Source organism: Electrona antarctica, assembly GCF_951216825.1.
Source record: "Electrona antarctica genome assembly, chromosome: 3".
In the NCBI taxonomy this organism is placed as follows: domain Eukaryota; kingdom Metazoa; phylum Chordata; class Actinopteri; order Myctophiformes; family Myctophidae; genus Electrona; species Electrona antarctica.
Window position 1 is genome coordinate 25,803,813 of NC_136808.1, and position 18,681 is coordinate 25,822,493.

An 18,681-nucleotide genomic window follows, 5' to 3' on the forward strand; every position below is an offset into this window, starting at 1 on the left:
CAACCCACTCAGTCATCACCATTTGACAGTCTAGTGCAGTGGTTTTCAACCAGTGGTCCGGGGACCACCAGTGGTCCGGGAGGAGGGGGTTCCAGGTGGTCCCCAGCTAAATGATGGGAGAGTTGCAAACCAAATGGACCCTTATAAGCTTTTAACTCTTGAGAGCATGAAATGAAACCAAATGGACCCATACGGGTCCATTTGGTTTAATTTTACGCTCTCAAGAGTTACATTATTGCTACACATCTGCATTACTTCCATTTGCAAGTATAAATATACAAGTAGTATAAGTATACACAATTAGATAATGTAGAATAATTGTTATTTTGATAAACGTTTGCCAAAAGCATGGCATTTGTAGACAAAATCTCATCCAACGACAACAACATATTCTTTAGTTTTGGGTCTGAGAGGCTAAATCTCATCAAATGTGACTAAATTTGACTGAGGGACTGCCATTGGATTTTTTTGAATTTTTCTTTTTTTGAAAGCTTCAAATAGAGATATTGGTTGTTCAGTTTGACCCACCAAATATGGCTTATAGAGTAATGTCTTGCAGAAAAGAGTGAGTTGAAAAATCAGGCTTGAAAGGTTCACTTCTGCGGTCTCTAACATTACACCACCTAGCTACCTAGCATTTATTTCATATTTATATTTTATGTCGATTTCAGCTCTGACACTTATTTCAGACATGCTCTAGTATGTGAAGAGTCTGCCTGTGATATTAACTCATTTAGAAAAAAAGGTTTTTCTCCTCTGGTGAAAAGCTGGAGGTTGCGCGATGGCAGGCTCTCAGTCAAATCTGGTCACAAATGGTGGTCCACGTGGCTCAAAAGCTGAATAAATAATGGGCCTTGAAATGAAACTGGTTGAAAACGCACTGGTTTAGTGGGCCAGACGGGTGGCCCACGGCACAAACGCCTTCCAAGACTTTCCAGGCGGGCCCCTGCGGTGATCCAGAAAAAAGGGTTTGGGAACCAACGCGCTTGCTTCTGCATTCCATAAATGAGCCGTGAGCTTAGTCAGAGAGGGGAAGAGAGGGGCAGGAAGAGAAGCATTTCTCTGGGTGTGTCGGGTGACACGGGGTCAGGAGTCACAGGACAAAAGGAAAGGAAACACAGATGGAAAGCAGCAACGCAGCGCGACTCAAGGGGAGCCGCGGGCGGCATTCCCTCCGGCCTGGCGGACAAACAGTTAGCAGGCCCGGCCGGGCCGGCGGGGGTTATATGGACGTTTTTAATGAAAATCATCTGGAAGTGGGGAAGCTAAAAGGAGGGGTTTGGCTTTCTATGTCAGCGTTGGAATTCATTGCAATAATATACTGTCAATGTAAAAGTCTTCCCTTTCCCTCTTGTATAATAAAAAATCACACCCGCGTGAACTGAGTGGTGTAAGGTCTTATATAGCCTGATCAGCTGTGGTCTGACGTAATGTCTGACGTAATGAAATCACACCCGGGTGAACTGGGTGACCGTAGCAACCATGCTCATTTTTTCTGCACAGACAGACAGACAGACAGACAGACTAACAAAGCCAGTTGTAGGAGTGGTTTACACCACTCAAAAAAAAGAATGCACCGTCCACTGTATACGAGACCAAACAAAATCTCATTTGAACATCTATTCTGGCTGGGGTGAGCATTCAGACCCCTTTTCCACTGGTAACCGGTTCAGTTATTTTTGGTTCTTAGTCCATGAGCCTGAGCTCCAAGATTGGAACGTTAATTATGACTTGAGTGGGCAAAACTATACCTATAATAAATTGTTTATAGGATCAATAGAAGTAAGTTAATATATGATAACAAAATTTGTAATACAATAAATCATTGTCTTCGTGTAAGTAAATCAACTGTGGAAGTTTCATGGTGATAACAACAATCTAATATAGGTATGGTTTTGCCCACTCAATTCATAATATACGTTCCAATCTTGGAGCTCTGGCTTGTGGACTAAGAACCACAAAGAACTGAACCGGTTCCCATTGGGAACCAACTGGTGGAAAAGGGGTCTCAGTGGAAGTAGGAGATCTATACAAGGTTGCGGTCCGTTGAGATATTTAGTCGGCTATTTTCTTCAAAGAGATTTTGGTGCAGAGGAGTGGGAAAAGGAGCACGCCGAGTACAGAGCCCTGAGGGGCCCCGGTCAACTCTTAAGTGCAGGGTTTAAAGTGGTTAAATGTAAGCGCATCAGGGTCAGACTGGTTTTCTAGGATTGTTGTTTACACCGGAAATCAACTATTGGTGACCTCTTGACCTCTGATTGGTGTCTGGCAGTCACAGATCTTCTGTTTTCTACATGAATATAACCACATTATACCCATATAAAATGAAATGGGAGTTAAATGCTGCAATTTGTAAAAATGGCAAAATATGACTCCTAACGGTGTTGAAGTGGGACTCATAAAATGTCCCTGGGACTCTAAAAGACCATCCCTGCATCCTGGGACTCATTACATTGAAAACCTATTTACATCACTGCGTGTGTACTATAGAGTGCCATGTCTACAATATACAATTCTATCTTAAGTTACATAAGTTGAGCCTTTGCATACGCCTGTAAGGTCGTCGAGGCTAGGGCAAGTGCTACGGGCTAAGATGGAAGATTATGATTACGGTATATATATTGTATACTTCATTGTACTGTGGGGCCATGTGAAAATAGCTGCGATGTGTTGTAGAGCTTTAGTAGATCTAATATCTTTGAAAATCTTTTCAACCTTTTGATGATGACTATAAAGGACATGCTCAAAACCAGGGATGCCAGCCAGGCCTGAAGGTTCTCAGCTGCAGTGTTGTTTTTGGCAGCAAATTTTGATTTTAGTGTATTAGTCATAGTCTCTTCAATAGTATTTATTTAGTTTCAGTCACATTTTAGTCACCTGGAATGTTTTAGTGTTAGTCTAGTAAGTTAGTCGACTAAATATCATAAGATTTTAGTCGACTAAATCTACAGTTGATTTAGTCGACTAAAAAGTATTTTGTCGGGCCTTGATGCCATTGTGATGACTGTTTATACACTTGCTGAAAATAGCCGATCTACAAGCTCACAACACATCGCAGCGCGACGCATTGTGAGCTTGTAGATTGGCTATTTTCAGCATGCAACCAAGTGTAAAATGACTTATACTGGATCTCTTATCCACTAGTCCCTCCCTAACATTTTAGTCTAGTTTTTATTTAGTCTTAGTTGTAGTTGTAGCTTAGTTTTCATTTAGTTTCCATTTAGTTTTCGTCAGTGAAAAAAGGTAGTGGACGAACATTTTTCGTCTTGGTTTTAGTCGACGAAATCAACACTGTCAGCTGGTGAAACGGCTCTGTCTCGAGTCCCCTCCTCTTTCCCCCCAACATGTGCCCCAACACAGTTAATAGATGGATGTAATGAGGCCCTGTACTGTGAACTTGTGAAGTGACACATCAAAGCAAGCGTTATCCATCCTGACCCGTCCTGACGTATAGAGGCTTGGGGAAACAGTCCCCCCCCCCGAGCACCTAGTTTAGGGATTAGTCTATGATCCCCCCCATACGTTTGAGCCCACTCTGTAACCCTCCATTAGCATTGTGTGTGTGTGTGTTAACATGTGTGTGTGTGTGTGTGTGTGTGTGTGTGTGTGTGTGTGTGTGTGTGTGTGTGTGTGTGTGTGTGTGTGTGTGTGTGTGTGTGTGTGTGTGTGTGTGTGTGTGTGTGTGTGTGTGTGTGCGCGTGTGCGCGCGTGTGTGTGCTTGTCCGTGTCTGTGACCCTGCAGGAGCGGCGATAACGACGACAGCACCAAACGAAAGGTCAACCTGGTCTTTGAGAAGATCCAGACGCTGAAGTCGCGGGCAACGACGACGACGGGGAGCCTTCAGGGAGACAACCATGTGAGGACACCGTGTTGTTGTTGAACACAGGACACTGTGCTGTTGAACACAGGACACTGTGCTGTTGAACACAGGACACTGTGTTGTTGAACACAGGACACTGTGCTGTTGAACACAGGACACTGTGCTGTTGAACACAGGACACTTTGCTGTTGAACACAGGACACTGTGCTGTTGAACACAGGACACTGTGCTGTTGAACACAGGACACTGTGCTGTTGAACACAGGACACTTTGCTGTTGAACACAGGACACTGTGCTGTTGAACACAGGACACTGTGCTGTTGAACACAGGACACTGTGCTGTTGAACACAGGACACTGTGCTGTTGAACACAGGACACTGTGCTGTTGAACACAGGACACTGCTGTTGAACACAGGACACTGTTGTTGAACACAGGACACTGTGCTGTTGAACACAGGACACTGTGCTGTTGAACACAGGACACTGTGCTGTTGAACACAGGACACTGCTGTTGAACACAGGACACTGTGCTGTTGAACACAGAACACTGCTGTTGAACACAGGACACTGTGCTGTTGAACACAGGACACTGCTGTTGAACACAGGACACTGTGCTGTTGAACACAGAACACTGCTGTTGAACACAGGACACTGTGCTGTTGAACACAGAACACTGCTGTTGAACACAGGACACTGTGCTGTTGAACACAGGACACTGTGCTGTTGAACACAGAACACTGCTGTTGAACACAGGACACTGCTGTTGAACACAGGACACTGTGCTGTTGAACACAGAACACTGTGCTGTTGAACACAGGACACTGCTGTTGAACACAGGACACTGTGCTGTTGAACACAGGACACTGCTGTTGAACACAGGACACTGTGCTGTTGAACACAGGACACTGTGCTGTTGAACACAGGACACTGTGCTGTTGAACACAGGACACTGCTGTTGAACACAGGACACTGTGCTGTTGAACACAGAACACTGTGCTGTTGAACACAGGACACTGCTGTTGAACACAGGACACTGTGCTGTTGAACACAGGACACTGCTGTTGAACACAGGACACTGTGCTGTTGAACACAGGACACTGTTGTTGAACACAGGACACTGTGCTGTTGAACACAGAACACTGCTGTTGAACACAGGACACTGTGCTGTTGAACACAGAACACTGCTGTTGAACACAGGACACTGTGCTGTTGAACACAGAACACTGCTGTTGAACACAGGACACTGTGCTGTTGAACACAGGACACTGTGCTGTTGAACACAGGACACTGTGCTGTTGAACACAGAACACTGCTGTTGAACACAGGAAACTGCTGTTGAACACAGGACACTGTGCTGTTGAACACAGGACACTGCTGTTGAACACAGGACACTGTGCTGTTGAACACAGGACACTGTGCTGTTGAACACAGGACACTGCTGTTGAACACAGGACACTGCTGTTGAACACAGGACACTGTGCTGTTGAACACAGGACACTGTGCTGTTGAACACAGGACACTGTGCTGTTGAACACAGGACACTGTGCTGTTGAACACAGGACACTGCTGTTGAACACAGGACACTGTGCTGTTGAACACAGAACACTGTGCTGTTGAACACAGGACACTGCTGTTGAACACAGGACACTGTGCTGTTGAACACAGGACACTGCTGTTGAACACAGGACACTGTGCTGTTGAACACAGGACACTGTTGTTGAACACAGGACACTGTGCTGTTGAACACAGGACACTGTGTTGTTGAACACAGAACACTGTGCTGTTGAACACAGGACACTGTTGTTGAACACAGGACACTGTGCTGTTGAACACAGAACACTGTGTTGTTGAACACAGAACACTGTGCTGTTGAACACAGGACACTGTTGTTGAACACAGGACACTGTGCTGTTGAACACAGAACACTGCTGTTGAACACAGGACACTGTTGTTGAACACAGGACACTGTGCTGTTGAACACAGAACACTGTGTTGTTGAACACAGAACACTGTGCTGTTGAACACAGGACACAGTGATGTTGAACACAGGGACACTGTACAGCCCCACAAGAACACTTGAAAAGGAATGTCTTCTAAATCCTAGAAGTTTTCTGAAAAAACTCATCAAATCAACTGTCATTCTCTTTTATTTCTCACCAGGCGGGGCGTTACCATGTCTATGCTCGGACGTAGAATAGATTTACGCCTGTTGAAAGCATGCAAAAATGTGTTTACACTCATACTCGCATTCGAAGCATGCTGACATAATGCAGAATTAAAATGCTGCCAATTTATGTTATTTGAGAAAATATGGTATGTTGGACAGAATCCTCGTATCTCCATATTTTGTGTTTTTTTCATAAATGAAATAATACTGCAGTGTCGCACAAAAGTGGCAGATCGAAACGTGTGTGTGTGTCCGGAGCTAATCTTGCAAACTGCTGGACCAATCGGCACCAGGTTTCTTGTGCACGCAGCCAGCTAAAGACTACTCCACACGTTTTCCCGCAATATATTTTGTGTTTATGAAATATTTAACTTGAATTAGATTCTTTTTTTTAATCAACCGATCACTAATGCGTTCCAAAACATGTTCTGTGTGTTTTCCCTCTCTCAGTCTCCTGACATGGCGGTCCAGACCAAAGCCTTGCAGGAGCAGAAAGCTGAGCTGGAGGAGACGGTCGTACAGATGAGGAAACAACTGGAGGAACACGTCACGGTAATAATAACCCCATGACCTCAAACCATCTAGAGAGTGTTAGAGAGGCAGGGGCTGAAATCCCGTAAGAGGGCACTTTTGGATAAAAAATTGCAACGCGTCGCACTGTGCCGCGTTTTCGGGGGGCAACCCAGCACTCTTTAGATAGTGGAGATGACGTGTACGACATGGATTTCTAAACAAATTTGTTCAACGCAATTCTGTGTTCTAGTTCAGGAGACGGGGGGGGAGGAGACGGGGGGGGGGGGGGATAAATTCTCCTGAATGCTGCCTTCCGGCATGGCATGGAAGGAAAGGAGTGGCCTTTGCATTTCTTTCACCATGTAGTAAACAAACGCTGCATTCCTGGTCTGGAGAGGGCAGTTGTTAGACGAGTAAAAGTGGCTGAAGCCCCCTTTGATGTCTATGTGTGCACGTCCCTGATGCTGCACTTCACTGCACAGCCCCTCTGGTACAGTACATGTGATACTGTGTAAAGCCTGATGTACACTTTACTTACGTTACGTGCAAGTGTACTGCACCACAAATGTTTGATCTACAAGCTCATAACACATCACGCTGCAATGCGTTGTGAGCTTGTATATCAGCTTTTGTCAGTTGTGCGAGATCCGCCATGTGACCAATTATAAATCACCCTTTTAGTGTCTGATCTGGCATGATTTAGATTAGAATATCCTTTGCTTCCATCCTTTTTCTAAGAGGAATGGATTCCATTGATGCTAATTGCTCAGTATGGAGGAACATACATGATTAACTCACAGGAATGCTGAGAGAAAGACTAAGGCTGTATAAACTCGCCTACACTGCATGTATTTGCCCTGTGCAATCAAAGCTTATTTGATTATATTCCAGTGTTCCATCAATGACAAAAGAAAACACCATTCAATCGTTATAATCGCAATTGTTTTGTGTGACAATCAGTCATGGCAGCAATACTAACTTTTCAGGGGAGGAGAAAAACTTATTATCACAGGCAGACTGTTCACATACTAGAGGATGTCTGAAATAAATGTCAGAGCTGAAATCGACATGTAAATATGAAATAAATGCTTAAACATGTAGCTATAGGTGTAATGTTAGAGACCACAGAAGTGAACCTTTCAAGCCTGTTTTCTCAACTCGCTATTTTCTGCAAGACATTATTCTATAAGCCATATCTCCAAAACTGGTGGGTCAAACTGAACAACCAATATGTCAATTTGAAGCTATATGATTCCCTGCTTTCATATGACATGAAAAAACGATTAAAAACTAGACTAAAAACTGGTGGTTAAAAACGTGAAAAGGGTGCCATTTCTTCTTACGCCTTGGATGGCAATTGGATGATTTGAGGCATGTGTTTTGCAAAAATCCACCTGTTGGTGGCGCTATAACAGGCCAATGTGAAAAGGGTGGGATATATCCCTCAGCCTAGTAGGAAAGTTTGTGAAAGATTTCACGTAAATTGCACACTGTGTTCATGATTTGTGGCTTTTTGTTCAAAACGGGCCAATCCTGTAAACTTTGAAAGCCAATGTTAGCCAATTAGGATGGAATATGCAATATCGGACAGATCCGTCTTGAACACATGACTATAGAGATAATGTGTAACAATTTGCAGGATTTTTGGACAAAATCTGAAGGAGTAATATCAAAGAATGTGTTTTTCAAAAGTCGGCCTCCTGGTGGCGCTATAACAGGCCGTCCGTTCGGTGTGTTTGCAATGTTTGGCATCGACTGGGTTAACGGTGCCGGAGATTAGCTGTTCACAGACGGACGGACGGACACACTCACACACGGACGGCGTGCAAAACATACTCTCTCCCTATGCCTTCGGCCTGGTGGAGACAAAAAAAACAATGACTTAGCCTCGGTCAGAAACGGTCACAAATGTTCATGATCTTGACCGCGGCCTGGTTTACTGTGTATTCCAGAATCAGAAGGGTCTCCGGGACACCCAGGGGAAGATGACGACCGAGGTGAAGGACCTGGAACAGCAGCTGAAGAGGAGTGAGGAGGACTGCTCTCGTCTCAGGGACAAGCTGTCCAAAACAGAAGCTGAGCTGCAGACCACACTCGAAGAGTAAGTGAATGGAACATACCCGCTTAAAGAGCAGTGATCTATGACAGGTCAAGTCTCGGCAATAAGCTGTGTGTGTGTGTGTGTGTGTGTGTGTGTGTGTGTGTGTGTGTGTGTGTGTGTGTGTGTGTGTGTGTGTGTGTGTGTGTGTGTGTGTGTGTGTGTGTGTGTGGTAATCCCCCTGCTTTTGCTTTTATATCTCATTCTGAGGCTCAGTACTTTATCTGGAAAGTTGACAGTACAATTTCAAGAACATACTTTTAAGAATTATAGGTTTTTTTTGAGGGGCGCTATGCACAGCTTTGTGTGACTGTGTTTGCACCACGGAAATGATTTGATTGGCTGAGCACGGAATCATGTGATCTATGATGATGTATTATTTATTATCATCATCAGAAGAGCGCCCCTCACTTCACATTTTTCTTTTTTTAGTCACACTAGCGTTGGGGTGCTCCCAAGGACAGCAATGTCTGTCGGCCCATTCATTATGGTTTCAAACAAGTAACTAGCAGCCTTGATTGCCATTGACCTTATGCACAGTACTGCTGCCATCTTCCCAGCAAGGTGCTAACAAGGTGCAACTTCCCATAGACAGCCCATTCATCCAAACAGAAAAGTCCTATCTAATCTAATTGTATTAAACAACGTCAAAATCACCAACATTGCAGCTGTACGGAAACCTTGAATTATCCTCTTTCAATCTGTGAAGTTTTTTATTTCCTAAAAATCCACCGTAGAGTCTACATGTTATGAGCTACTTCCTGACTGTAAATACATTCTGTGCAGATTATTTTTATCTCCTAAGTGTCAGAGTTTGTACAACGGTGTATCTCACTGACTCAAGGCCAGGGCCACTGCACTTCCTGTGGTGGAGTGGAACACGTGTGTCAAATTTGAAGTCGGTGGGGCGAGCGAACGGTTCTCGAGTTACGTGGATTACAGACGAACGTAAAGAGACGTGGTGCATTTTTTGGATAGATTTACTTTATGCAACTTAGTTTTTAACACAGTTAATTTTTGTTTTTAACTTCTTAACTCTTGAGACTGTGTAGCTGCTTTGTTTTTTGTTTTTAGCGCACATGCCTTTGACAGTCAAGTTGAACCTTGAACTTTGAACCTTGAAGGACAATATCAGTTACCAGAAGCATGTGTTATCAATGAGTCTAATGTGGCGTGTCTGCTCAAATGAATATCAAATATCTAAATATTGAATCATGCAACTTAGCTGCTTTAGCAGACAGTTAAGAGGTTTTGTCTGAAGTACTACTTACTACTTTTCATTGGTTCAAAACATTTTTTTTAACCAACACACAGACGTAAAGGGTGTTTAATAGCACGTATTAATGCAATGAGTGCTATTATTTATGCAAAAGAAAATGTAAAACCTCAAAAAAGGAGGTGGTTTCCTCCCGACAGCAACGATACACTTTGTTGACCAGGGGATCCCCCAGAGGTCAACATTAATTTATTACATCAGTTTCTACATGCTGGGGACCCATACTCAACATTTCTAACATCAGTTTCTACATGCTGGGGACCCATACTCAACATTTCTAACATCAGTTTCTACATGCTGGGGACCCATACTCAACATTTATAACATCAGTTTCTACATGCTGGGGACCCATACTCAACATTTATAACATCCGTTTCTACATGCTGGGGACCCATACTCAACATTTATTACATCAGTTTCTACATGCTGGGGACCCATACTCAACATTTATAACATAAAACCTTGGTGTATTCAACATGCCTGTGGGTTCACATTCTGGCAAGTGGAGTAATGCTCATGCTCTCCGCTCTGTTTCCTCTCCTGTCCTGCTTTCCTGTCTGGCGGGTTCACAGTCCGGTGACGTTGTTGGTGGCGTCCAGGAAGTTTGTCTTCCTAAGAAAGATGACATGTCAGATACTGGTTTGTGAGCATTTCAAACCAGTGTTGATTTCGTCGACTAAAACTAAGACGGAAAATGTTCGTCAACTACCTTTTTTCGCTGACGGAAACTAAATGGAAACTAAGCTATGGTGACTAAAACTAAGACTAAATATATAATGAGAATTTCGTCAACAAATTAAAACTAACTTTTTTTAATTGATGTTTTCATTGGACTACTGTATGAATTCAGTTCCTTCTTTTATCCACGGTCGAAGCTTTCTTTATTTGTTACATCTTATGCACGTATACGTGCACATACGACTACAATTACTTTGTTCTGATTCCTCAGACATTGTAATATAGCAATTATAGTAACTATAGCAAACATTTCAACAACACCAGGGAGAATAGCAGGGCCCAATGCGTTCAATTGTAACTGTATACACCCAGTAATACAGTAGATTCTGCATTGTTTGACTTAACCTTATCTGGATCCATCTAGTTTCAACCTTAGGTTCATACGGAGCAGTGATTATGATCTATACTGCCAATGTTTTTGCAATAATTCATATAAGTCATATCTTGAGAACGTGCTATTGTAGGGGTCCACCCAGCCAAAACAACTCACCTAAATTAACTTCCACCATATGGAACGTCTTAAAAAAAACTTTGAGTGGCAATAATTATTAAGCAAATAATATATAATGGATGGCCTCGTCCTCCAAACGCAAACATTGCTTCGCTTGGAAATGAAAGCTTACGTAGGTACGTCATTGTGACCTTGAATACTTTATCTGGAGTTAGCCAGTGTGAAGGTTGTTGTAGTCAGAATGAGGAGGCGTTTCTCAAGTGCTACTTCAATGCGAGTGAAGCTTTTTTGCTCGCTGCCTTAAAAGTCTGGTGGAGCAGCGTGGATGCGCCGGCTTGAAGGAAACTCAACTCAAAGCAGTAAAGTGCCTCGCACGTGTGCGGTTTATTCCCCCTATAGTGTCCGATCGGATGAGTCTATAAACCTTTTAATTTTAAACGGCATCTCCCCCTCCAATACAGGCAGAGAAAGTACTGTCCGTTTTTAGACATTAGTTTAGTTTAGCCTTGTTAATCGTTTCAAATGTAGCTGTCAGCCAAAATAAATAAATAAATAAAGATTATCTTAAAAGGGAGTGTGATTGTGTGTGATTATCTGGTTGCCTCGCAACATCAATAGAAAAAATGAGCTGCTTTGTAGATTGCAGGCAAAAAAATACGTACATTTTGTTTCATGCAAAATCTAATGCGTCCTACAATTTCACAATTTAGGCATTTAGCAGACGCTCTCATCCAGCGACAGAGTGTGAAATAAGAGTAAAGCATGAACTCTGGTCAACAAAACGACAGGGTAAATAGTCCCGTAAGTAGAGTGCAAAGAGAACAATGTAGTGCTTCAAAGAAACTAGATTAGCGGGTAAACAGCATTCTGTCTGATACTAAAGGACGTTCAGTCTCCACTCTCCAGTGGAGACTGACATCTGTGGTCCATGCAGTGCATGGAATGAATGGTGCAGTGGAAATGTGTGATGATTGTTTGTCATTAAATAATCCCCTCTCTGTGCTGTGGTCAGGAGGCAGTGTGATTGGTCGGTCTGGTCAGTGCCTGGCAGGTTTTCATTGGTTGGTTGTATTGGCCTGAATCCAATTCAAAGGAGCTATATTGGCATGAGAAAACATACGTTTTACATTGCCAGAGCAAGTGTTAAAGATGGAGTGCCGTGATTTTTTACTTTTTCTGTTTTGCATGTGTCTATGGAGTTAACATTACTCTAATAGAACCCCAGGTGAGGATAGAATTTTGAAATATGTCTCTTCCCTGTGTATTTTTGGTTTCTCAAAAGGCCCAATCCAGGCCCGGGTCAAAAGGCCCAATCCAGGCCCAGGTCAAAAGGCCCAATTGAAATGACAGTGATGAAGTGACATCACATTATCCTCCCCTCCCCTAACCCCTCCCCCTTTATTATACAACACCAGCTGTGAACCCACCAGGCAAACCAGGCACACTTAATGAGCTGGTGGGCGTGTCCACATAAAAACAACATTTTAACAAATACTGTACACTTTTTGGGAAAAAAATATTCCTCCTTATGTAATAATAATACCTGATGATCATGTTTTAGGGTGGGAAAAAATCATGGCACTCCATCTTTAAGACATTTTTAAAAAAATATGAAGGAAAAGATTGCTATGTAACATCATTGCAACATTATATACATGTTGTACAATTACAATTTAGGCATTTAGCAGACACTCTTAATCCAGAGCGAACAAAACATGGTAATACATCAAATACATAGTCATCAAGAATCATACGTAAGTTAACAGTGGAATATCTATATAATGAAACTATGCGTATATAGAGTTTTATGTCTACATACAATGCTATCTAATATATATCCAAGATATTATAAGATAGATATATTTTTTTGGATTCGTCTTTGGGACAATTTTCTCCAAATTATAAAAAAAAGAAATGTCCCAGATCTCCCTGTTCATACATTGTTGTATTTCTCCCAGTAGGTATATGGGAGTTTTTTTGTCATTGGTCTGACAAAGTACAGGTGTGTGTGGGAGGGGTTTGTGTGCTCACATGAACCCTTGTTCGCATGTTTTTATTTTTTTTACTGTGTAATGTTCTGGTGCTGTGTAATGTTCTGGTGCTATGTAATGACCAGGCTTGGATTTATTTTTGATGATATGGGTCATTAACCCATTTAGACCTGAGACCAGATTCTACAAATGTCTTCTAATACATGACAGTTTTCAGAAAAACCATGTGTTTCTATGTCAGTGGGTGCTCAACATTTTTCATGTCAAGGACCCCCAGAATTTTCTGTATTTGGCCACGGACCCCCCATCTGAAAATATGTTGTTCCAGGCAGGGACCCCCCCCCCCCCCCCCCCCCCCCCAGATCCAAATATTTTAGTAAAAAACGTTCGCTCTGAAAGAATATATATTCAAAGATTTGCGCCACATTTTCACGATTTTTCAAAAATAGCAGACCTACAAGCTTGTAGATCTGCTATTTTTCAACAGCTATATCATAATGCTTAAAACACAAAAAGGGGTTCCCGTCCTGAACGTTAATTTGAATGGTCCTCTTCTGGTCAGACTGAATGAAATGCATGCATTTCCATTGGGGAAAATGTGGAATGTCTGATTTACATTACATTATTTAAGTGGATGTTTGATACATATTTAAAAAAAATCTTTTTATTAATTTCGTTTACGATTTACGGAAATACCAGAGCAAAGTGTCACAATGTGACGTGTTGTAGAGCATGTGTAGATCTGCTATTGTCACTATTTGTTGTACAATGACATAGAACAAACACCCGCACACTGTCTTCAAATGCAGTGAAAAAACATTAACAGGGAAACAGCAACGTTTGGGCCCATGCAGCCTTCATCAGGCCGCATGGGCATATTTCCTAGACTCAACCAGTCAATCCAGTTCACTTTCCCTTGAAATTCAAACTCCATTTTCTGTGGAAGTTCTTGACATCCGACTTCCCAGTAACTGACAACATTGAGTCATTGATGTGTCATCATACTGTACATACATCACCAGTAGGGTTGTCTCGATCGGATCGGGGGATCGGAGACTTCGGGAAAAAAAATAATTCTCCTGAATTCTGCCTTCCGCTTCCAGTATGGTATGGAAAGGAGGGGCATTTGCATTTCTTTCACCATGTAGTAAATGCTGCATTCGTGGTCTGTTGTTTTACAGACAGGTAAAAGGGCAGGGGCTGAAGCCCCCCTTGGTCGTGTGCTCTTCTCCCAGGCTCTTCCAGGTGGTTTCTGAGTGTTGTGTGCTCTTCTCTTCTCTTCTCCAGGCTCTTCCAGGTGGTTTCTGAGTGTTGTGTTGTGTGCTCTTCTCTTCTCTTCTCCCAGGCTCTTCCCGGTGGTTTCTGACAGAGTGTTGTGTTGTGTGCTCTTCTCTTCTCTTCTCCAGGCTCTTCCCGGTGGTTTCTGACAGAGTGTTGTGTTGTGTGCTCTTCTCTTCTCTTCTCCAGGCTCTTCCAGGTGGTTTCTGAGTGTTGTGTTGTGTGCTCTTCTCTTCTCTTCTCCAGGCTCTTCCAGGTGGTTTCTGACAGAGTGTTGTGTTGTGTGCTCTTCTCTTCTCTTCTCCAGGCTCTTCCAGGTGGTTTCTGACAGAGTGTTGTGTTGTGTGCTCTTCTCTTCTCTTCTCCAGGCTCTTCCAGGTGGTTTCTGAGTGTTGTGTGCTCTTCTCTTCTCTTCTCCAGGCTCTTCCCGGTGGTTTCTGACAGAGTGTTGTGTTGTGTGCTCTTCTCTTCTCCTCTCCAGGCTCTTCCAGGTGAAGATGGAGAGGGAACAGTACCAGACGGAGATCAGGGACCTGCAGGACCAGCTGTCGGAGATGCATGACGAGCTGGACGCTGCCAAGAAGTCAGCCGGTGACGGCGGCGAGAAAGAGGCCATCATGGAGGTAAAAAAGCTCCAAGCATTCTTATTTTTTAATAATTCATTTTTTGGGCTTTTTGTGCCTTTATTGATAGTTACAGTGAAGACTCGAACACAGTATAGAGAGTAGAGACCAGGATTGGGAGAACATGCAAACTCCACACAGATTTTAAGATTTTGATACGTTTTTGAGCGGCGCTAGCCCCTCCTATATACAGTTTTTGTCCCCCCCGCACACGTCTCATATTTTCCATTGACAATGAAAGGAGAAATTTGGTCAAATGTCCGCCAAATATGACATTAAATGCCATTGACAATGAAGGGAACATTTACGTCATATGTAGACGAGCAAATCGGCTAACCAATCACATTAATTCAGTTGTTCATGAGATGACGTATGATGATATAGGAGCTGGTGCAGATGTCTATAGTATTCAGTACTCTCTCTCTCTCCCTCTCTTCCCCCCCCTATAGGAGCTGGTCCAGATGAAGGTGGACCTGCAGGAGGTGCTCATGGCCAAGGAGGACCAGGAGGAGGTGCTGAGGCGGCGCGAGAGGGAGCTGACGGCCCTGAAGGGGGCGCTGAAGGAGGAGGTGGCCACGCACGACCAGGAGGTGGACAAGCTGCGTGAGCAGTACGAGGCGGAGATGGGCCGGCTGCGCGCGGCTCTGGAGGAGGCCAAGCAGGTAACAAACAAAGAAAGTGTGGGTCATGACCGAAACAATAAGGTTGCGAATACAAGCGGCCAAAATGATTTTTCTTTGACGGGTGGCTGGCATCTCCCTTAGAGATAAGGTGAGAAGTTCAGTCACGCGAGAGAGACTCTGAGTAGAACCGCTGCTCCTTCGCCTGGAAAGGAGCCAGCTTAGGTGGTTCGGGCATCTTGTTAGGATGCCTCTCGGGCGTCTCCCTAGGGAGGTCCTCGACGCACGTCCCACTGGGAGGAGACCCCGGGGCAGACCAAGGCGCAGTTGGAGAAAACACATCGACTCACTGGCCTTGGAACGTCTCGGGATCCCCCAGGATTAAGTCACTAATGTTGCTCTGGAGAGGGAAGTCTGGAGCACTCTGGTGGAACTGTTGCCCCCGCGACCCGACTACGGATCGCGGTTGAAGATGGATGGATGGATGGATGAAAGAAAGACTCCTCTTTGTCACTTCTCTTCCCTTGTCCTTCCGCTGCCCGGCGGGTAATGGGTGTAATGCCGCCGGATCGACAGTCGGCATCGTTTATGGTCGGAACTACGACGGTATCTGATCGTCTTCGAACCTCCGACTTTCGTTGCCAGGGGACCTCCAGAAGCAAAGATTAGAGTTAAAATGCTATCGAAAATAGCTGATTTGTGCTATGAACGCTATGAGCTCCCTTCTGAGCTTTATGGTTCAGATTTTGTACGATGGAGTAGGACATTAATTTGCGGGGGGAAAAGAGGAAAAGCTTGCATTTGTAAATCCAAGGTTTCCACGCTATGTTCCCACCACCCTGTTCCAGTAACTTTCCCTGGAAGCAGGAGGCTGCTGCTGAGATAACGATAACAACAGCGTTCTGTCCGTTCGCCACATGTTTGGCATGGGAGTTTAACGCCTTTGCTTTGAAGTGCAATTGTTTAGGTCTGTGCCACATACTTGTCTTTGGGTATGTCTGCACGCAAGATAAGCCAATGTATGCTGCCGTTCAAATGTTTGTCCTTATTGCTAAATGTAAATTTGTATAGTGCCTTTATCCAAGCCGCTTTACATAGATTACATTACATTCACCCATTCACACACACATTCATACACCGATGGTGGAGGAAACCATGCAAGGCACCAACCAGCACATCAGGAGCAATTGGTTCAGTGTCTTGCTCAAGGACACTTCAACACTAACTCTGGGGGAGCCCGGGTTCGAACTGGCAAGTGGCAACCTTGCGGTTACCATCCAGCCACTCTACCCCTGAGCCACCGCTCAAGCTCCCATCATTATTTCAAGCTCCTGTGGTCGTGGAGTATGAGTATGAGTATCTTGGAATCTGACACCACGATGATGCCTAAGCCTAGTCTTTTCCTTCTTTTTTTTGCACAATGGTGTCGTTAGCCAAAACTAAATGCTTGAACTGCAAATATTTAGCATTCAAGTGGCTTAATTCGTCAAACATTTTGTATGATGAGGCATGCATCATAAGTCTCAAATTGGGACCACATGTTGCCAAGATATCTTGCTCAATCGTCCATCCAGCTAGATCATTGAAGTTTTGGTAGATCTACACGACACACCCTGTTCCACTTCTCATATACACAATATGTATCTGTTTAATTTAGACCCATTTAGACCTGATGGCCGATTCTACAAATGCCTTGTCAGTGGTTCTCAAACGTTTTCATGTCAAGGACCCCACAAAATATATGTAATTGGCCTCCGACCCCCATCTGCAAATATGTTGTTCCAGGGGACTCCCCCCAGAAGCAAAGATTTGAGTTATAAACTTTCGCTATGAAAGAATTATATTCAAAGATTTGCGCCACATTTTCCCGATTTTTCAAAAATAGCAGATCAGATCAAGATCTGCTATTTTTCAATAGCTAAAGTAGAACATAATGATTAAAACACCAAAAGGGGTTCCCGCCCAGAATGGGTTAAAGGACGACATCACCCATTTTCTTTCATATCTTCATAATATTGTTTTATTTTCCTTTCTACTCACTCTGTGTCTCAGAGGAGGGCTACTGTTTGGAAACCCCGACTACCAGTGACATTATCGTTAGGCAGATTTTATTTATTTAAAAAGAAAATCTAAATGTTTTCCAGCCGGAAACTTTAGATTCCAATAAAATAAAAAAAAATAAAAAAAACATCCATCTGTACCTTTGCTGGTATTGATATTATATGTTTTGTTTATCATCGTGCGCAGAAATCTAAGTGTTCTTTTGCTCAGGGACACTTTGACACATCTACTTAGGGCGGCTGTGGCTCAGGAGGTAGAGCAGGTCGTCCAATGATCCCTGGGTTGGCGATTCGAATCCCGGCTCCTCCTCCTGTCCACATGTGGAAGTGTCCTTGGGCAAGACACTGAACCCTACATTGCCTCCAATGAGTTGGTCGGTGTGAGCTTGCCACCATTGGTGTGTGAATGTGGGAAGTGAGGACGCTGGCGTCGACTGTTCGCCGCTTCACCTCCCAATGTATGAATGAATGAACCATTGTAAAGCGCTTTGAGCACTTGGAAAAGCGCTATAAAAATGCAATTCATTATTATTATTACTGGGCAGAATGTCAGACGGCCTCCTCTGCAGAGGCGTATCTACAATAAGGCGAGGGCAGGCGTCCGCCTGTCCAAATCCACCTCAATCACCCATTGGAATGTAAATGCAGCCTTTCAGCCTTTGTATCCTACTCGTCTGGCAGGTATAACTCTTTGAAAACCTTTAGTGCTACGATTGTGCGGGAGACGACAATTAACACATCTTGCCTGCCCAAAATCTAATTCCTGGAAACGCCACTGCTCCTCTTCCCACTAAGCTACGGTGGCTGGCCACAAAAAAGGAATGCGTTGGCCGGGAATCGAACCCGGGGCCAACTACTTGGAAGGAAGCTATGCTCACCACTATACCACCAACGCCTTAGCACAGTCTCATATCTACAGTTTAAAATGACATGGTTCAAATCAACAGATAATATGCACAGGCACACACTGTAGTAGACTGTATACCACCTGAGGTTGACTTTCGGTATGTGACCAAAAAGTTGACACTTTTTTTCCCCCCATGT

The 18,681-nt window shown here is 43.7% G+C and overlaps 1 protein-coding gene across 1 annotated transcript in view; it reads left to right on the plus strand.

Annotated features, from left to right (window-relative positions):
• The window catches only part of LOC306919717 (cingulin-like protein 1), a 70,587-nt gene that overhangs the window by 10,876 nt on the left and 41,030 nt on the right, over nucleotides 1–18,681 (plus strand). Inside the window, 5 exon segments of the mRNA XM_079496271.1 lie at nucleotides 3,743–3,857; nucleotides 6,440–6,541; nucleotides 8,455–8,603; nucleotides 14,816–14,957; nucleotides 15,407–15,619. Of these exon segments, the coding sequence (XP_079352397.1) occupies nucleotides 3,743–3,857; nucleotides 6,440–6,541; nucleotides 8,455–8,603; nucleotides 14,816–14,957; nucleotides 15,407–15,619 (721 nt within the window).